A 16,999-nucleotide genomic window follows, 5' to 3' on the forward strand; every position below is an offset into this window, starting at 1 on the left:
AAGTATGCAAACCACCTATTTTGAAAAGTTGTTTTGGAATTATTGGTCAAACTGCTTGAGAAGCTACTTCATATTACCAGCTTCCCATGTGGAATTATGTTCATGTGGTTCATTGCAGTGGTTCCACTTCAGATGTAATGTTTAGAACGGGCCTGATTTAAAGAACAGGGTGACACTAAACTGTCTGTTATTCTGTAAATAAATGTAGGCTAATCTAAAAATTATTAAATACATTTATGCACAGATAAATTTCAACTTGATTCTCCTCATTCTGTTGGAAATTTTTATGGCAACCACAGTAATAATTTCAGCAAGGTCTAATGAGGAGTGCTGCAAGAGGAAGAAAGTAAGCTTTTCCTTTAATATTTTAAAAATAGTCTCATTCTTCTCTACAATCTCTACTTTCCTTCATGTTTGCATGGTGTCTCAAACAAAACATACACACTGTAATTTGACTATATAGTGTAATCAGAATGACAGCACCCCATTTATGGTATCAGTTGCCAGTGTAGAACTGGATATTTATTTATTTATTTATAGCATTTATATCTCACATTTTTCTCCAAGGAGCTCAAGGTGGGATACATGGTTCTCCCCCTCCTCATTTAATCCCCGTTCCAACCCTGTGAGATAGGTTAGAATGAGAGGCAGTGACTGGCCCAAGGTCACCAGTGAGCTTCACAGCTGAGTGGGGATCCCAGGTCCTAGTTTGTTCCTTTGGAGTACTTTTCAGCTGGTGAGTAACTTCTAGGTACATCAGTCTATTCCCTTTTTATTTTGTGTTTTGTATGGGCATTACAGGTTTCCATACAGACATCCGTGTGGCAGTAAGATCCGGAGCTTCCTTCTTCCTTTTCAGATAGCACATGCTTCTTCCAAAGATTAACAGTGCCATACCCTATGCACCAAGCTGGGTGATGGTGGATTTGGTGGCGGTATCCCTTCATCTAGCCTTGCCAGCCTTCACCTATGGAGTGATTCCAGAGTCACTCTGCTAGTACTGAGCTCCCTGTTCTGCCTACCAAATGGGATGGTCTGGGGGCAAGGAGGGGGATGAGCTGTCTTTGGAGCTATTGGATCCTGAGCCTGCTTCAATGGTGTCACGTGACAACATTGGGCCTGATTGCTTCATCAGTTCCAGGCTGATACAGTGATCTACTTTTCCCCCACTCTTCTGCCCAGGCTGGCATGAGCAGTAGGGATGTGGATGCATTAGTGGCTCCGCGCTCCATTTAATCCCTGCCAGGCAGCGGCCAATATTACAATTGCAACCTATATCAATATCCAAATTTTAATACCTACAAGTACAGAAAATGTGTCTTTGCTGTCATAATTTTCTTATGAATGCATTGGGCATTTATAACTATAGCCCAGACAATCCAGCATCTTCATGTGGTGTATTGCCAGTAGCTATGCTACAATATTTACCCACATAGATACATTGTTGTTGTTGTTATGCACCTTCAAGTTGATTACGACTTATGGCGACCCTATGAATCAGTGACCTCCAAGAGCATCTGTCATGAACCACCCTGTTCAGATCTTGTAAGTTCAGGTCTGTGGCTTTCTTTATGGAATCAATCCATCTCTTGTTTGGTCTTCCTCTTTTTTTACTCCCTTCTGTTTTTCTCAGCATTATTGTCTTTTCTAGTGAATCATGTCTTCTCATGATGTGTCCAAAGTATGATAACCTCATATATATATGAAACTGATAAAATAGTATCACTTCTATCTTGTTTTTGTGCTGAAAGAACTGCAGGGAAACTGGGATCTACAAAATCAACAAAGTGTCTTATAGCACCATAAGGACTAACAAATAATACTTGCTTGCAGTGTTGTAGAACAGAAAAGCTGCAAATCTCAGTTTGTTCTACCAAACTAACCTTAAATTGGATCTTTCATGAATAGAATGGCTTAGCACAAGTTACTTGCATGAGAAAAGAAAACGAAAATGCAGTGGTATGCTGCTTTTAGCACAAGGTGTTGCACAATCTCTTGCACGACATCTTTCACAACATCTCAAGATGTGTGCTTGCACTCCCATATTGTGCCTAGCCTTTTGCTAGCTCTTGCTTAACAGTTTGCAGAACAATGCCACTGCCAGAATTTCTTTCACTGCTCTTTGGATCCAGTTCCCTATCTATGTAATGCTCTCTCTGAGCCAATGCTTTTATTAATGATATTTCAGCTGCAGTGCTTCAGCAAAAGTGGATCATGATGTAGAATAGGCAGATGTGTATATATACAGGTACCTGTATATACATATGCGTATGTAGAGAGAGACTGAGAGAGAGAGGGAGGAAGGGAGAGAGAGAATGGTTTGTTTACTTTGATCATCTTTTTTCCCCCTTTAGACAACAATGCATGATAGTGCCAGCACACTGAATAATGTCAGTTTTCCATCACGGATTCTAAAATCCTACTCAGTAAGAAATCTTTGAATTCTTAATCTCTATGAATCTGCTATGAATCTTTTATTATATCCAAATCCCAATCACATTCCTGTTTTTTAGGTAATTGAAGTGATTATTGGAATTTCTGCTGTGTTTGGTGGAATAATTGCTTTGAATATGGATGTGCTAGTCTCAGGCCCATATCTTTCAGTAACTTTCTTTTGGATCTTAGTGGCTGTAAGTATTACATCATTAAATGTAGCATTTTATAAAACTGTGCTCATTTTGATTTGTAATGGATTTTTTTAAACTTAAAATTGCTGTCTTTTGCCTATATATTAGGGAATAAGAATCAGACATTTTAGATACTTATGTAAAACTGCCATACTATTTTTAAATTAATATTTACAGCATTTATATTCCTTCCAATAACAGCGCTCTCTACAAATAAGAAAGGCTGGAGACACTGTATCCCACTTTCCAGAACTATTGTGGAAAGGGACCTGGGTTCTTTGAAGCCAGGTACATTTTCCAAAACTCTGGATTCAGAAAGCTGTGTGATCTAGTAGCAACAAATAAATGTGAATCAGATAAAAGAGCAAGTGGCTTATTAAATATATATCAAGATCGTACATGAAATTTATTAGTGCAAATTAGAGATTGAGACTGTGTCTCCCCAATAGGGCTGTAATCCAGTACACAGTTTTCTGAGAATAAGCCTCATTCAGTATAGTGGGACTTACTACTGAATAATTATGGTTGGAGTTGCACTTTAAATCAGCTAAGTAGATATTGTATATTCTATTATTTCCTTTCTAAGGGGGGAAAAACCCTTGAAAGTACTATTGGTGTAATCAGCATATTTGCTGATAGCCACTGCTCTACCAAAACATACCCTCACGGAGACTCTGGATCTGAATATCTTCTCATTTTTTTTAGTGTTTTCCCAGTGCCATTGCAAGTCATGTTGCTGCTGAATATCCAAGTAAATGCTTGGTAAGTGTATTATTAAAATAGTCTGGTGGAAGTGCGTCAGTGGGCTGATGTAATCCTAAATGCTATAGTGAAATAGGTCCAGTAGATCTTTCTGAAAACTGAACAGCAACTAGACAACTCTAATATTTCTATCACTTCAAATCTTCTTCCTTTGGGACAGAGAATGATGATATTTTTCACAGTTTATGAAGGAAGTATAATAGAGCATCACTGCCTTCTGTGTGCCCAGTTATGCCACAGTGATCTTCACCCAATTGGCTTTGCAGGCGTTTATGTTTCTTTAAAAATCAGTTTGATCAGAGATGAATAGTGGCACAAAAGGATCTGTATTTCTACTTCCAAAAACAACCCAGTCCTCATTTATTGCACTTGATCCCCTTCCTTCCATGAGAAGTGTTACTGCCCCGCTGCACTGGCTAAACAAAGCATAAAGATAATTTTCTATTGCCTTCCATTTGCATACAGTACCAAACTTTACGATCTGACTTTTCACCTGCTCTGTTTTATGGCTGTTTAATTATGTCTCCCTGCTATGTCTTGAACTGCTTTTATTGTATCTGCCTTGAACTGCTGTGATGCACTTCAAAGCAGGGAAATCTAAAAGCATTTAACAGTGCAATCCTATGCACGCCTACTCAAAAGTAAATCACATTGAGTTCAATGGTACTTCCCATTAAGTATGTGTGTTTAGGATTGCAGCCTAAATGTATCTGTAGTCACATTTGTGAAGGAGGCATAACATGGTAAGTAATGCTTTACTTTCTCTTTTTTCATCTCCGTTGTATTTTCTCCTTACTGGCCACTATCAAAAACTCTACTGTGCATATGGTACATTCTTTGGACTGGGGACTGGGCTTTTGTATGGATGTTAAAAATTTCTTGGGTGCTCTGAATATACACTTACCAATATCAGTTCTGAAAATTCTTCTATGTGAATATTTCATATTCAGTATTTGCATTCCTATGGACTAAGCTTGAATTTTAAACTTTTCTGTAAATAAATAATAGCAAACTTCATCTACACAAGCTTACTCAGATACACAAACATATATACAACCCATGGACTTTTAATAAATTTAACAGCAAGTATCTATCTATCTATCTATCTATCTATCTATCTATCTATCTATCTATCTATCTATCTATCTATCTATCTATCTATCTATCTATCTATCTATCTATCTATCTATCTATCTATCTATCTATCTATCATCTTATCTATCTATCTATCTATCTATCATCTTATCTATCTATCTATCTATCTATCATCTTATCTATCTATCTATCTATCTATCATCTTATCTATCTATCTATCTATCTATCATCTTATCTATCTATCTATCTATCTATCATCTTATCTATCTATCTATCTATCTATCATCTTATCTATCTATCTATCTATCTATCTATCATCTTATCTATCTATCTATCTATCTATCATCTTATCTATCTATCTATCTATCTATCTATCTATCTATCTATCATCTTATCTATCTATCTATCTATCATCTTATCTATCTATCTATCTATCATCTTATCTATCTATCTATCTATCTATCTCTCTATCTATCATCTTATCTATCTCTCTATCTATCATCTTATCTATCTCTCTATCTATCATCTTATCTATCTCTCTATCTATCATCTTATCTATCTCTCTATCTATCATCTTATCTATCTATCATCTTATCTATCTATCTATCTATCATCTTATCTATCTATCTATCTATCTATCATCTTATCTATCTATCTATCTATCTATCTATCTATCATCTTATCTATCTATCTATCTATCATCTTATCTATCTATCTATCTATCTATCTATCTATCTATCTATCTATCTATCTATCTATCTATCATCTTATCTATCTATCTATCTATCATCTTATCTATCTATCTATCTATCTATCATCATCTTCTTATCTATCTATCTATCTATCTATCATCATCTTCTTATCTATCTATCTATCTATCATCATCTTCTTATCTATCTATCTATCTATCATCATCTTCTTATCTATCTATCTATCTATCTATCTATCTATCTATCTATCTATCTATCTATCTATCTATCTATCTATCATCTTCTTATCTATCTATCTATCTATCTATCTATCTATCTATCTATCTATCTATCTATCTATCTATCTATCTATCTATCTATCTATCTATCTATCTATCTATCTATCTATCTATCTATCTATCTATCTATCTATCTATCTATCTATCTATCTATCTATCTATCTATCTATCTATCTATCTATCTATCATCTTCTTATCTATCTATCTATCATCTTCTTATCTATCTATCTATCTATCTATCTATCTATCTATCTATCTATCTATCTATCTATCTATCTATCTATCTATCTATCTATCTATCTATCTATCTATCATCTTCTTATCTATCTATCTATCTATCTATCATCTTCTTATCTATCTATCATCTTCTTATCTATCTATCTATCTATCTATCTATCTATCTATCTATCTATCTATCTATCTATCTATCTATCTATCTATCTATCTATCTATCTATCTATCTATCTATCTATCTATCTATCTATCTATCTATCTATCTATCTATCTATCTATCTATCTATCTATCATCTTCTTATCTATCTATCTATCTATCTATCTATCTATCTATCATCTTCTTATCTATCTATCTATCTATCTATCTATCTATCTATCTATCTATCTATCTATCTCATTTAATGCTATTTTTAATTTTAGGTAGAAGTCCTGATTGCCATAAGCAGTGTTACATCTCCATTGTTATTCACAGCTTCAGGATACTTGTCCTTCAGTATCATGCGGATTGTTGACATCTTTAAAAACTATCCACCAACAGTTAAAGTATGTATTGCTTTGAATTACTGAGCAAACAATAAATGTATTTTGTCAGTGTATTGTGACAGAGACACAATGTTCAGTGCAAGCTACTGATTTCCATTCTAAGTCATCCTCTCTTTTATAAATGCTGTGATTCAATTTTTCTAACATTTGACTTTGGAGTACTGAGGGACAGAATTAGGAGCATTGTGCTGTGTACAGGCAAGAGCTTTGGAGGCTCAGGATGAGAAATTATGAGCCAGGAGCCATAAGGGGCAGCAAGATCAATGGGGCAGCAAGAGGCATCGGGGAGGCTGAATGCTATATATTTAAATCACCAGTACAGTATTTGGCTGCACATTTGCAGGTTAGCATGGAATTTGTAAGAACATGATGCAAACTAAGTAAAGGCTAGTGAATGTATGTACCATTTTTTCTGTGATGTTACTTGTGCAATTTCTAATTCTTGAGATGTTTTAGAGATGTTTATCAGTTGATTGAAATCTACGTTCCAACAGTGAAAATATTTGCTTGCAAATTTGCATACTGTCAAAGATGGCAGTTTCAGGAAATAATTTCAGTCATACTATAAAGCATGACAAGTTTCTTCTTGCCAGCTATGATTACTAAACATGTTGTGGTAACTGAATGTGCTAGTACTTCCCACCCCTCGTGTCCAAAATGAATGTCTCAGCCACTGTAAAATATGGGATGTGGAAGCACAGTGTATTTGGCATTTTTTTCAAGATATTATGCTGCTGCTACTGTTTGGATTTGTACACTGTCCTTGCTCTTGTACAAAGTGTAATGCAATAAATTATTTTGGTCATTGTAAGAGATGGAGAAATATAAACTTCAGCTTTAGTCATTGTCATATTAGGAAATGGTGTGCCAATTCATATCCAGTGTTGGCAATTATTTATTGTAAGCATATGTAGTATATAAGGATGTTTTTATAGTTTTTCCATAACCGTTTTAATGAAACCATAAGATTTAAACAAAATGTGGCCCATAGATATATGTTGATCGTATATATTTGTCTATTTGTTTAAAAAGTGAAATTGGTTTTCTGTCACATCACAAATCTTGACCGCATGGAGCTGAACCATGGAAGTTCTTGACAATGACACAGTCCTGCACGAAACCAATATAGAGTCCAGAGCTGATCTCCAGTATGCTCACAATCAGGACTGAAGCATGGGGGTGGGCGGGGAAGGTACAACTTGGGGGGCCAAGTCCAGACTACAGCCCTATTACTATGAGGGGGAAAATGAGGCTAAATTGTTGATCATACTTCAGGTTATTTATTGAAATTTATTTTCCTGTGTCTGTGTACCTATCGTCCAGATCTTGTGAGATTTGTTGGAGGCTATCAGAAACAATGTTAGAGCAGAATAAGCAACATTCAGAACAACAAGTACTGGCCCAAGCTCTTCTCTAGAACTGAGAGATGTGCTTGTGCAATTAAATTAGAACCTGTGGTTTGAGAGACAGAAAGTTATATTCAACTGAGTCTTACTCAGAGTAGACCCACTGAAATTAATTAGAATGTTAGACATGTATGTTAACTCAAAGAGGTCTGTGCTGAGTAGGACTAGCATTGAATACCACCCAAAGTGGTTTGTGGTTTCTTATGTGACATACTCTCTTAAAAATATGGCAGACACTTTGGCATCATGAAAAAAGAGAAAATGCATCACCAAAAAAAAAAGGAGACAGATGATACAGATTTGCCTGTATAGATATGAATTTAGAAATCATTACTGTGATCACCTCCAGACTGTCACTATTTTGCAGGAAGGATTCAGTCACATACCAAACATTTGGATTTGCATAATTAAAGTGGATTAAAGTACTCTGGCAATGCTGGCACAAATCCATTTCAAAAAACCAGTTTTTTTGTGGTTAGGAAAGTGACTGGGAAATGCATTAAAAAGATTGTAATAACAATTAATTGACAGGAAAACATATAACCACCATGCTGACAAATCATGATGAATCCTCACTGTCATATGACCTCCCAACAAACAGGTCAGAATGAATGCTTAATAAAGAGCAGGCATTGTAAGCTCTATGTAAGCTTTGTGCAAGCAAATCAGGACAATGCTCAATAAATAGATCATCTGGAGAAGCCCATAATTTAAATAGATATACAGTGCATCTCACCATAGTGGGAAGCCTGTTATGAAGTGACCTGGGTGCCTACTTAGTCTGCTGTTCAGGTGCTAATCATAGACGGGCAACTTCAAGTCCTCTGATCTCCTCTTTTATGGGTTCTTTATCTTTAAACAAGAGTTGGACTGGATAGCACTTCAAATAGAGGTTGGTCCTCTGTAAAAGTTGGACACATGATGGTATCTTGCTCAGGCTCCATAGTCCCACAGTTTCTTATGCATAGGCAGGAGGGAGAGACAACTTGTGGGAAGGGCAAACATCATAATAAATAGGGGCAGTGGGAGCAGGAGTGATCAGTGTGGAGAGGTGTCACTGTACACCTGGCCTCCCGGCACTGGAATCTGCCATTTGCTGGGAGGGAGAGGGGCAAGACAGCAGGGAGGTCAGCGCTGTATGAGTACATTGTCAGGAGCACCTGATTCATATTGTCAATAGCTACAGTAATGCTGGATCCACACTGCAGCTGTTTGCATATGCGAGGCAGCCGTGTACTGGAATTTTTCACAGATGCAATTGCTGCTCATGGGACACATTGTATGGAATGTCACACTTTAGGTCTCTTGTTTATAACATGCGTCTGTGCTGCATGCCACTGGAAAGCCAATAAAAAGTGGTAGATTCTATGTGACATCTTGAAAAGTCTTTTTTTTACACAGGTCTGTGCATGTGCATATGTGCACTTGTGCAAACAGCTATGTGCAGACAGTAGGTGTCTCCCCCCCTACACACACACACACGCATCTTTTTCTCTTACTTGCCAAGTTTCAAAAATCCATTTGTGTCCCTTTCGTTGAATCTGGGCTTGCATGTCAGCTCTATAAAAATGGCCAGTGTGGCTGCCTTTATGTGTGTTTGTCCTTAACCTATGAACAGCTCCTGTCTGCATTTGGCTCCAGCCCCAGTGATACCTCAACGCCAGCCCATGTGTACTATGTGAACTATTTACAGATCACAGTTTCCATAAAGGAACTATAATGTTCATGAAAGAATTACAGGGATAGGTGTGTGTGTGTGAGAGAGAGAGAGACAGAGAGAGAGAGAGAGAGTTAGACAGACAGGAGACAGAGAGACAATGGCAAAGGTAGAAGCAGCCAGCTATCAGAGGCTTTTGGTGCTTTTTTCTCATGCACTGTTCAGCAGATTACTTAGCATTACTGATTGCCCACCTCCTGCTGTGGGTTACCCTGCCAGTTTCCACCTTCCACCTATGCTTTTCTCTCTGCATATTTATGCCCAGTTCCCTCTTTCACATGCCATGCCCCACAGGTTGCGCAGTTCAGCCTGTACCCTGCACCCTGCATGCATTCAAGGAAGCAGCACATATAGCAGTATTATTGAAAACCTGTATTTGGAGCTGTGCAGGTACATGGGTGTGCAATGAGAAATAGGGCCCATTTTTTAAAATTGTGTGACTGGTCGAAGGTAAAACTTCCCACAGGCCCACTGTTAGGTCAAAGATAGAGTGGGAAGGAAAGCAGGGGAAATGGTGCTAAACAAGTTCTGCAGAAACAAAGCCACTAAGTAGGAATATTGCACACCTGACACACATGAGATTAAGAGTGGTAGCAAAATGCAACAACTCAGAAAATTTGGCTTAAAATTACTCGGAGAAATCCTGGAATAAAAATTCAAATGTAATGGTAACAACACAAGGGCGTGAGCGTCATGTGCATCATGAGGAGGCAAGGAGTGACAATACTGGTAAAATCCCCAATGTAGCGTGCCATTGAACACTTGCATAAAGTTCCCTTTTTCAAAGCAAAATAATGATTTGCTGACGAGACATAGAAATGGTTCACTGGTGGCCTGTAGATCATATCCACTCCAAATAAATGCTTATCTGGCATTCATTATCTGATGATCCAAATCTTAATCAAGGTAGGGTATAAAGTTTGCCCACAGCTTGACTTTTCAGGAAAATAAAAGTTGCCAAACTGTAATAAATAAATATACTGTAACAGCGAAGTGCTTGATGGGTTCTGTGAGCAGAGTTCCATATCATGGAATTGGAGGGGGAGCTCTCCCTTCCTCTTGCAGTCTCCTGCACCCCTCCCCAAAAATTTGCCTTGGAGGCACTCCAGAACTTCATGGGAAGTGGCATGGGGGGGCTGCTGAAGGAAGGAGGGTTATGCAAAAGTCGCATTCTTTTCTTTACAAGTCAAACTATGGTCAAACTTTGTAAATCTGTTTAATTTTACATGTATATAATGAGCAAATGTAATATTTGTATGTAACACTATGCCTGAACTTGTACCTTGTATTGGAAAACTTGTGCTAATAAACGGTGGCAAAATATACCACTTGCTCCCAAACCAGTAACTGGAGTATAGAATGGCCTTCAAGAATATAGAAATTTGATATTGCAAATATGGGGAAACCAGAGTATTATAAGTGCCTTCAGCAAATCTGATCTTATGAAGCAGAAAAGTGCATAACGGTTAACATACCTAAAACCTGTTCTGTGTATGTGTTGATCTTTTTAGCAGTCTTATGATGTGCTCCTTCTGCTTCTAATGATGATGCTGTTAATTCAAGCTTTCCTGACCACTGGCACTGTCATATTGTGTGTAAGTTTCAAGGCAAAAATGAAAATGCGTGACTCGGTATGGGCTGTGCCACAAATAAACAAACAAGAGTACAAAACAACAGAGGTGAGTAATAATTTCACTTTAAAATTGGTCTGATTATGAAATGTTTCTGATCATTTAGGTCACATTGTCATCACAATTATTCTTTAAAATGTGGGTGACATATTTATATGTATTACAAGTGAACGCTATACTGAGAGATTCATCATTGTGTCTTAAATTTAGAGATAAGGTGAATCCAAACTGATCCACACATCTACCTGCCTGATTGGGGGGGAGGGGGGAGACCTTTTTTTAACTTTAATTTGGAATCTCTGTGAAGGTTGCATACTTCAAAATGTAGCTGAAAGGCATCAAAATACCCAATACCTTTCCTGATATGGGTGAGCCTATTCCTAGCACAGGGGTGGGGAGACAATAGATCAGAATCAACTGGCAAATCTCTGGGTGATTTGCAATAGGTCAGCAACAGCAAGATTACTTTTTCTACCTAAATTAGGTACTGCAGACAAATTCCTAAGCTCAGAATGTGCTCAGAGGCAAACTGTTCTTAAATTGTAACTATGATCCTCGTAGCATGTAACACTAAGTCAAATCATGGCTTAGCATAAATGAGCAAATATGTGGATTTGTGGAGTGCAGATTATGGCTGCAGTGCTCCTCCCTCAGACCTGCTTCTGCTGCACTATCTGGAACTAAAGCATGGTTTGAATCATAGAATAGTAGAGTTGGAAGGGTCCTATAAGGCCATCAAGTCCAAACCCCAGCTCCATGCAGGAATCCAAATCAAAGCATTCCTGACAGATGGCTGTCCAGCTGCCTCTTGAATGCCTCCAGTGTCGGAGAGCCCACCACCTCCCTAGGTAATTGGTTCCATTGTCGTATGGCTCTAACACTTAGGAAGTTTTTCCTGATGTCCAGTCAAAATTTGGCTTCCTGCAACTTGAGCCCATTATTCTGTGTCCTGCACTCTGGGACAATCGAGAAGAGATCCCAGCCCTCCTCTGTGTGACAATCTTTCATGTACTTGAAGAGTGCTATCATATCTCCCCTCCCCTTAATAAAGCTAAGTTTGGCTTAGCTTTACTTCCAAACACCGTCTCATTGTCTTTTCCCAGACAAACCACAAACTGTAACAAGGTACCAGCCAGAGCCAGTTGCAAAAGGCATATTTGCCTGGTTTGTACATAAAACTAAGCCAAACAATGGCTTAGCATGAACAAACAAACGTGGATTCCCAGAGAAAATATTGTGGCTGCAGCACTCCTTCCCTGGTCCTGCTACCATCACCCTACCTAGGGCTAAGCCATGGTTTGAGTGTTTCTTCTAAACCCAGGCTCATGATTTGTCTTTTACCAGACAAACCAAAAGCTGTAATAAGGTTTGTTCTTGATTTACTAATTGTAGTTTGTCTGGGGGAGAGGACCTGATCCAGATTGGGATTGCTGTATGTGGGGGATTGTTTTAAATCTCTCCTCACAGGCCATTTTATCAATGAAAATTGCCCCTCCTGAAGCTGTTATGTGTCCCACAGGAGAAGCTGATATGTGTACCTAAAGCCGCTTCTGTCCTGGGCAAACAGCAGTTTGGGCCATGTTTGGTCAGGAAAATGGCATGAAGGATGAGATTAGATCCCTCACATCCTGCATTGTAGTCTTCATATGGATTAGACATATCTACTGGCTGCTATTTTGTTATAAAAATGAAAGATGTGGAAATATCACCATATCTCTAATAAGTCATCTAGTGATTTACCCTTAAGAACATAAGAACATAAGAAGAGCCTGCTGGATCAGGCCAGTGGCCCATCTAGTCCAGCATCCTGTTCTCACAGTGGCCAACCAGGTGCCTGGGGGAAGCCCGCAAGCAGGACCCGAGTGCAAGAACACTCTCCCCTCCTGAGGCTTCCGGCAACTGGTTTTCAGAAGCATACTGCCTCTGACTAGGGTGGCACAGCACAGCCATCACGGCTAGTAGCCATTGATAGCCCTGTCCTCCATGAATTTGTCTAATCTTCTTTTCAAGCCATCCAAGCTGGTGGCCATTACTGCATCTTGTGGGAGCAAATTCCATAGTTTAACTATGCGCTGAGTAAAGAAGTACTTCCTTTTGTCTGTCCTGAATCTTCCAACATTCAGCTTCTTTGAATGTCCACGAGTTCTAGTATTATGAGAGAGGGAGAAGAACTTTTCTCTATCCACTTTCTCAATGCCATGCATAATTTTATTCACTTCTATCATGTCTCCTCTGACCCGCCTTTTCTCTAAACTAAAAAGCCCCAAATTCTGCAACCTTTCCTCATAAGGGAGTCGCTCCATCCCCTTGATCATTCTGGTTGCCCTCTTCTGAACCTTTTCCAACTCTATAATATCCTTTTTGAGATGAGGCGACCAGAACTGTACACAGTATTCCAAATGCGGCTGCACCATAGATTTATACAACGGCATTATGATATTGGCTGTTTTATTTTCAATACCTTTCCTAATTATCGCTAGCATGGAATTTGCCTTTTTCACAGCTGCCGCACACTGGGTCGACATTTTCATCGTGCTGTCCACTACAACTCCGAGGTCTCTCTCCTGGTCGGTCACCGCCAGTTCAGACCCCATGAGCGTATATGTGAAATTCAGATTTTTTGCTCCAATATGCATAATTTTACACTTGTTTATATTGAATTGCATTTGCCATTTTTCCGCCCATTCACTCAGTTTGGAGAGATCTTTTTGGAGCTCTTCACAATCCCTTTTTGTTTTAACAACCCTGAACAATTTAGTGTCGTCAGCAAACTTGGCCACTTCACTCCTCACTCCTAATTCTAGGTCAAATGAACAAGTTGAAAAGTACAGGTCCCAATACCGATCCTTGAGGGACTCCACTTTCTACAGCCCTCCATTGGGAGAACTGTCCGTTTATTCCTACTCTCTGCTTTCTGCTTCTTAACCAATTCCTTATCCACAAGAGGACCTCTCCTCTTATTCCATGACTGCTAAGCTTCCTCAGAAGTCTTTGGTGAGGTACCTTGTCAAACGCTTTTTGAAAGTCTAAGTACACTATGTCCACTGGATCACCTCTATCTATATGCTTGTTGACACTCTCAAAGAATTCTAATAGGTTACTGAGACAGGACTTTCCCTTGCAGAAGCCATGCTGGCTCTGCTTCAGCAAGGCTTGTTCTTCTATGTGCTTAGTTAATCTAGCTTTAATAATACTTTCTACCAGTTTTCCAGGGACAGAAGTTAAGCTAACTGGCCTGTAATTTCCGGGATCCCCTCTGGATCCCTTTTTGAAGATTGGCGTTACATTTGCCACTTTCCAGTCCTCAAGCACGGAGGAGGACCCGAGGGACAAGTTACATATTTTAGTTAGCAGATCAGCAATTTCACATTTGAGTTCTTTGAGAACTCTCGGGTGGATGCCATCCGGGCCTGGTGATTTGTCAGTTTTTATATTGTCCATTAAGCCTAGAACTTCCTCTCTCGTTACCACTATTTGTCTCAGTTCCTCAGAATCCCTTCCTGCTAATGTTAGTTCAGGTTCAGGGATCTGCCCTATATCTTCCACTGTGAAGACAGATGCAAAGAATTCATTTAGCTTCTCTGCAATCTCCTTATCGTTCTTTAGTACACCTTTGACTCCCTTATCATCCAAGGGTCCAATCGCCTCCCTAGATGGTCTCCTGCTTTGAATGTATTTATAGAATTTTTTGTTGTTGGTTTTTATGTTCTTAGTAATGTGCTCCTCAAATCCTTAGTTTGGATTCTTCCATTCTAATTTGTCAATAACAGTGTTTGAATTTTTCTTTGTAGGTTTCCAATAACAGCATGAAGGATTTTGACAAAGAGAAGGCTTGGAAAGCTGTTGTCGTGCAAATGGCCCAGTAATCTGGATTTAGGAAACTGAACCAAGAAAATTGTTGGAGTTAGGGCATGCTAACCTTTCCATTTGAAAATGTTATGGTCACAGTCACAAAACCACTTACTTGATAGCAGCCCCACTGACCACTTCATAGTGGCTTCAGAATGGGAGTATCTGGTCAGAATATTAGCAACAAACAATTGTATCTTCCTTTACAACATCTCTTTCTTTCTAATAACTTAGAAATTAGTATAGCTTCAAGTTTGTAATATAATTAGTTTCAGTAGAGCATGCTTTTGATTTTAGTTTACTAACATTGCAATTGCAATGATTTATTTGCAAACAGACTTCCCAACAAGATACTGCTAATTATAAATTAAGTCCATCTGAACAGTTATATATAAATTCCTATGTGGTAGGTCTTTATTGCAAGTGACTAATATAAACGATGGTATTCAGTTGATGCTAAACAGGCACATTTGTAAAGTTATGACTACAGATCATTGATGCTTTTGTCTGTAAACTTCACTTGAAGTGAAATAAGTTGCTAAGTATCTCGTGTTACTTTTGTATAAGATAAAAGCCTTTATCACAACACAGGTCTAGGTGTGGATTGATGTTGATTTACACAAAATGAGGAAAAATACCAGTTATAAAGGGTGTGGTGGGTTGCCAAGCATCTGCACATAGAGGCACGTTATCAGCAATGGGAATCCAGCCCATGGCAGCTGGGCCACCTGGGAGAAGGACAGTTTTGCTTCCCTGTCATTGCCCCTGTAAAAGTGAATGGCAGCCTGTGTGAACTGCTAGCGTTTACATAGCCCCTTCCCTTTAACTGCATATTTCTGCACTGAGTACTATTTCTTGGTGTGTTGCCAGAGTATTACAGAGTTTTAGAAATGATACACAGATTCGGATATTTGGGCTAAGTATATGGAAAAGAAAGAGCATGCTGGGACCTGGCAAATAGTTCTCTGAACTCCCCAGTAACAGAGAGCACGTGCATGCACGCACACACACACACAAAATACATTCAAAGAGGTCATTAAAAGAGAGCCATTTAGATATAATTGAACAGCAGTAAAATAGTAAAAGGGAGTTCAAGACTAGGGTTGCCAGGTCCATGGCCTGAGACTGATCCTGTATCTTTAGGAGAAGAGAAAGTCATGCAAGTGCAGGTGTTCTGGCAACCCTGTAATGAGAAAAACCACAAGGTGGAGTTCTCCCTTCTCCCTGCACAACTTTTAAAGATACAGAAGACCTCTTGGTTGTCAGGCCTGGCCTCCAAGAGGTCTTCTGTATTTTTAAAAGTTGTGGGGGGGGGAGGGAGAATTCCACCTTGTGGTTTTTCCCATTACAGAGTTGCATGAACACCTGCACTTGGCTGACCTCTTCTCCTAAAGATACAGGATCAGTCTCAGGCCATGGACCTAGCAACACTATTCAAGACAGATCAAACACCTTGCAGGATAAAAAAAAAGTTTACACCATGCCAAAATAATAAGAGCGGGGTCCAACCAAACCTCTCTAGGAAGGATGTTCAACAGCCTGGGTGCCATAATCAATAAGGCTGTGTTTGGACTCCTGCATTCCAGACTGCTGTACTTCCAAAGGTAGGAGGATGTGGAACAAAGCCTCAAATGATGAGCACAATGGGGAGGCAGAGGTGGTCCTTCAAATATCTGTGTCCCACTAGTTAGGTCCTCACAGGTAATAACCAGTACTTTGAGTGGATTCCTAGAAATGAAACAACTTCATGTTGATTAAGGAAAAAATATATTCGTAGCAGATCATGCAAAATCTGGCCTATCTATTTTAAAAATATAACATCAAAATGGAAAATTTTTAACAGTGTACTGCTTATATAGAGCAAATGTAAGGCTATTATGTAATAAACAACACTTAAAGAAGAAGATAAGCTGTGTCCTCAGACTTTACTATGGCCTCTATGAATTGAAAATCAGGAGCAACACTCCCCAGAAATCTTGCATGAACATTGAACACTGAGATGGTCTATATGCACAGTAGTGAAACAGCAAAAGAGTTACAGGAGATCTGTTCCTAATGTGAGCAATCAAAGAGTAGTGCTAAGAAGAGCCTGAATAGAATTATACAGCCACAAAAGTGGCTGTATTACTATAGTCATAATTTTTTTG

At 38.7% G+C, this 16,999-nt stretch overlaps 1 protein-coding gene across 3 annotated transcripts in view; it reads left to right on the plus strand.

The window, feature by feature from the left end:
• Positions 1-15,442, plus strand: part of MLC1 (modulator of VRAC current 1) — a 35,089-nt gene extending 19,647 nt beyond the window's left edge. For 2 of the 3 annotated variants that reach the window (XM_061640228.1, XM_061640227.1), the window contains 7 exons: positions 245-346; positions 2,355-2,426; positions 2,514-2,630; positions 3,333-3,389; positions 6,127-6,249; positions 10,884-11,051; positions 14,795-15,442. In XM_061640228.1, coding sequence (XP_061496212.1) covers positions 245-346; positions 2,355-2,426; positions 2,514-2,630; positions 3,333-3,389; positions 6,127-6,249; positions 10,884-11,051; positions 14,795-14,869 — 714 coding nt within the window. In that variant the 3' untranslated portion in view covers positions 14,870-15,442. The remainder of the gene's footprint in view (positions 1-244; positions 347-2,354; positions 2,427-2,513; positions 2,631-3,332; positions 3,390-6,126; positions 6,250-10,883; positions 11,052-14,794) is intronic. The other variant, XM_061640230.1, reaches the window with a different exon arrangement.
• Positions 15,443-16,999: the final 1,557 nt, after the last annotated feature.

Source organism: Rhineura floridana, chromosome 8 (assembly GCF_030035675.1).
Source record: "Rhineura floridana isolate rRhiFlo1 chromosome 8, rRhiFlo1.hap2, whole genome shotgun sequence".
NCBI lineage: Eukaryota > Metazoa > Chordata > Lepidosauria > Squamata > Rhineuridae > Rhineura > Rhineura floridana.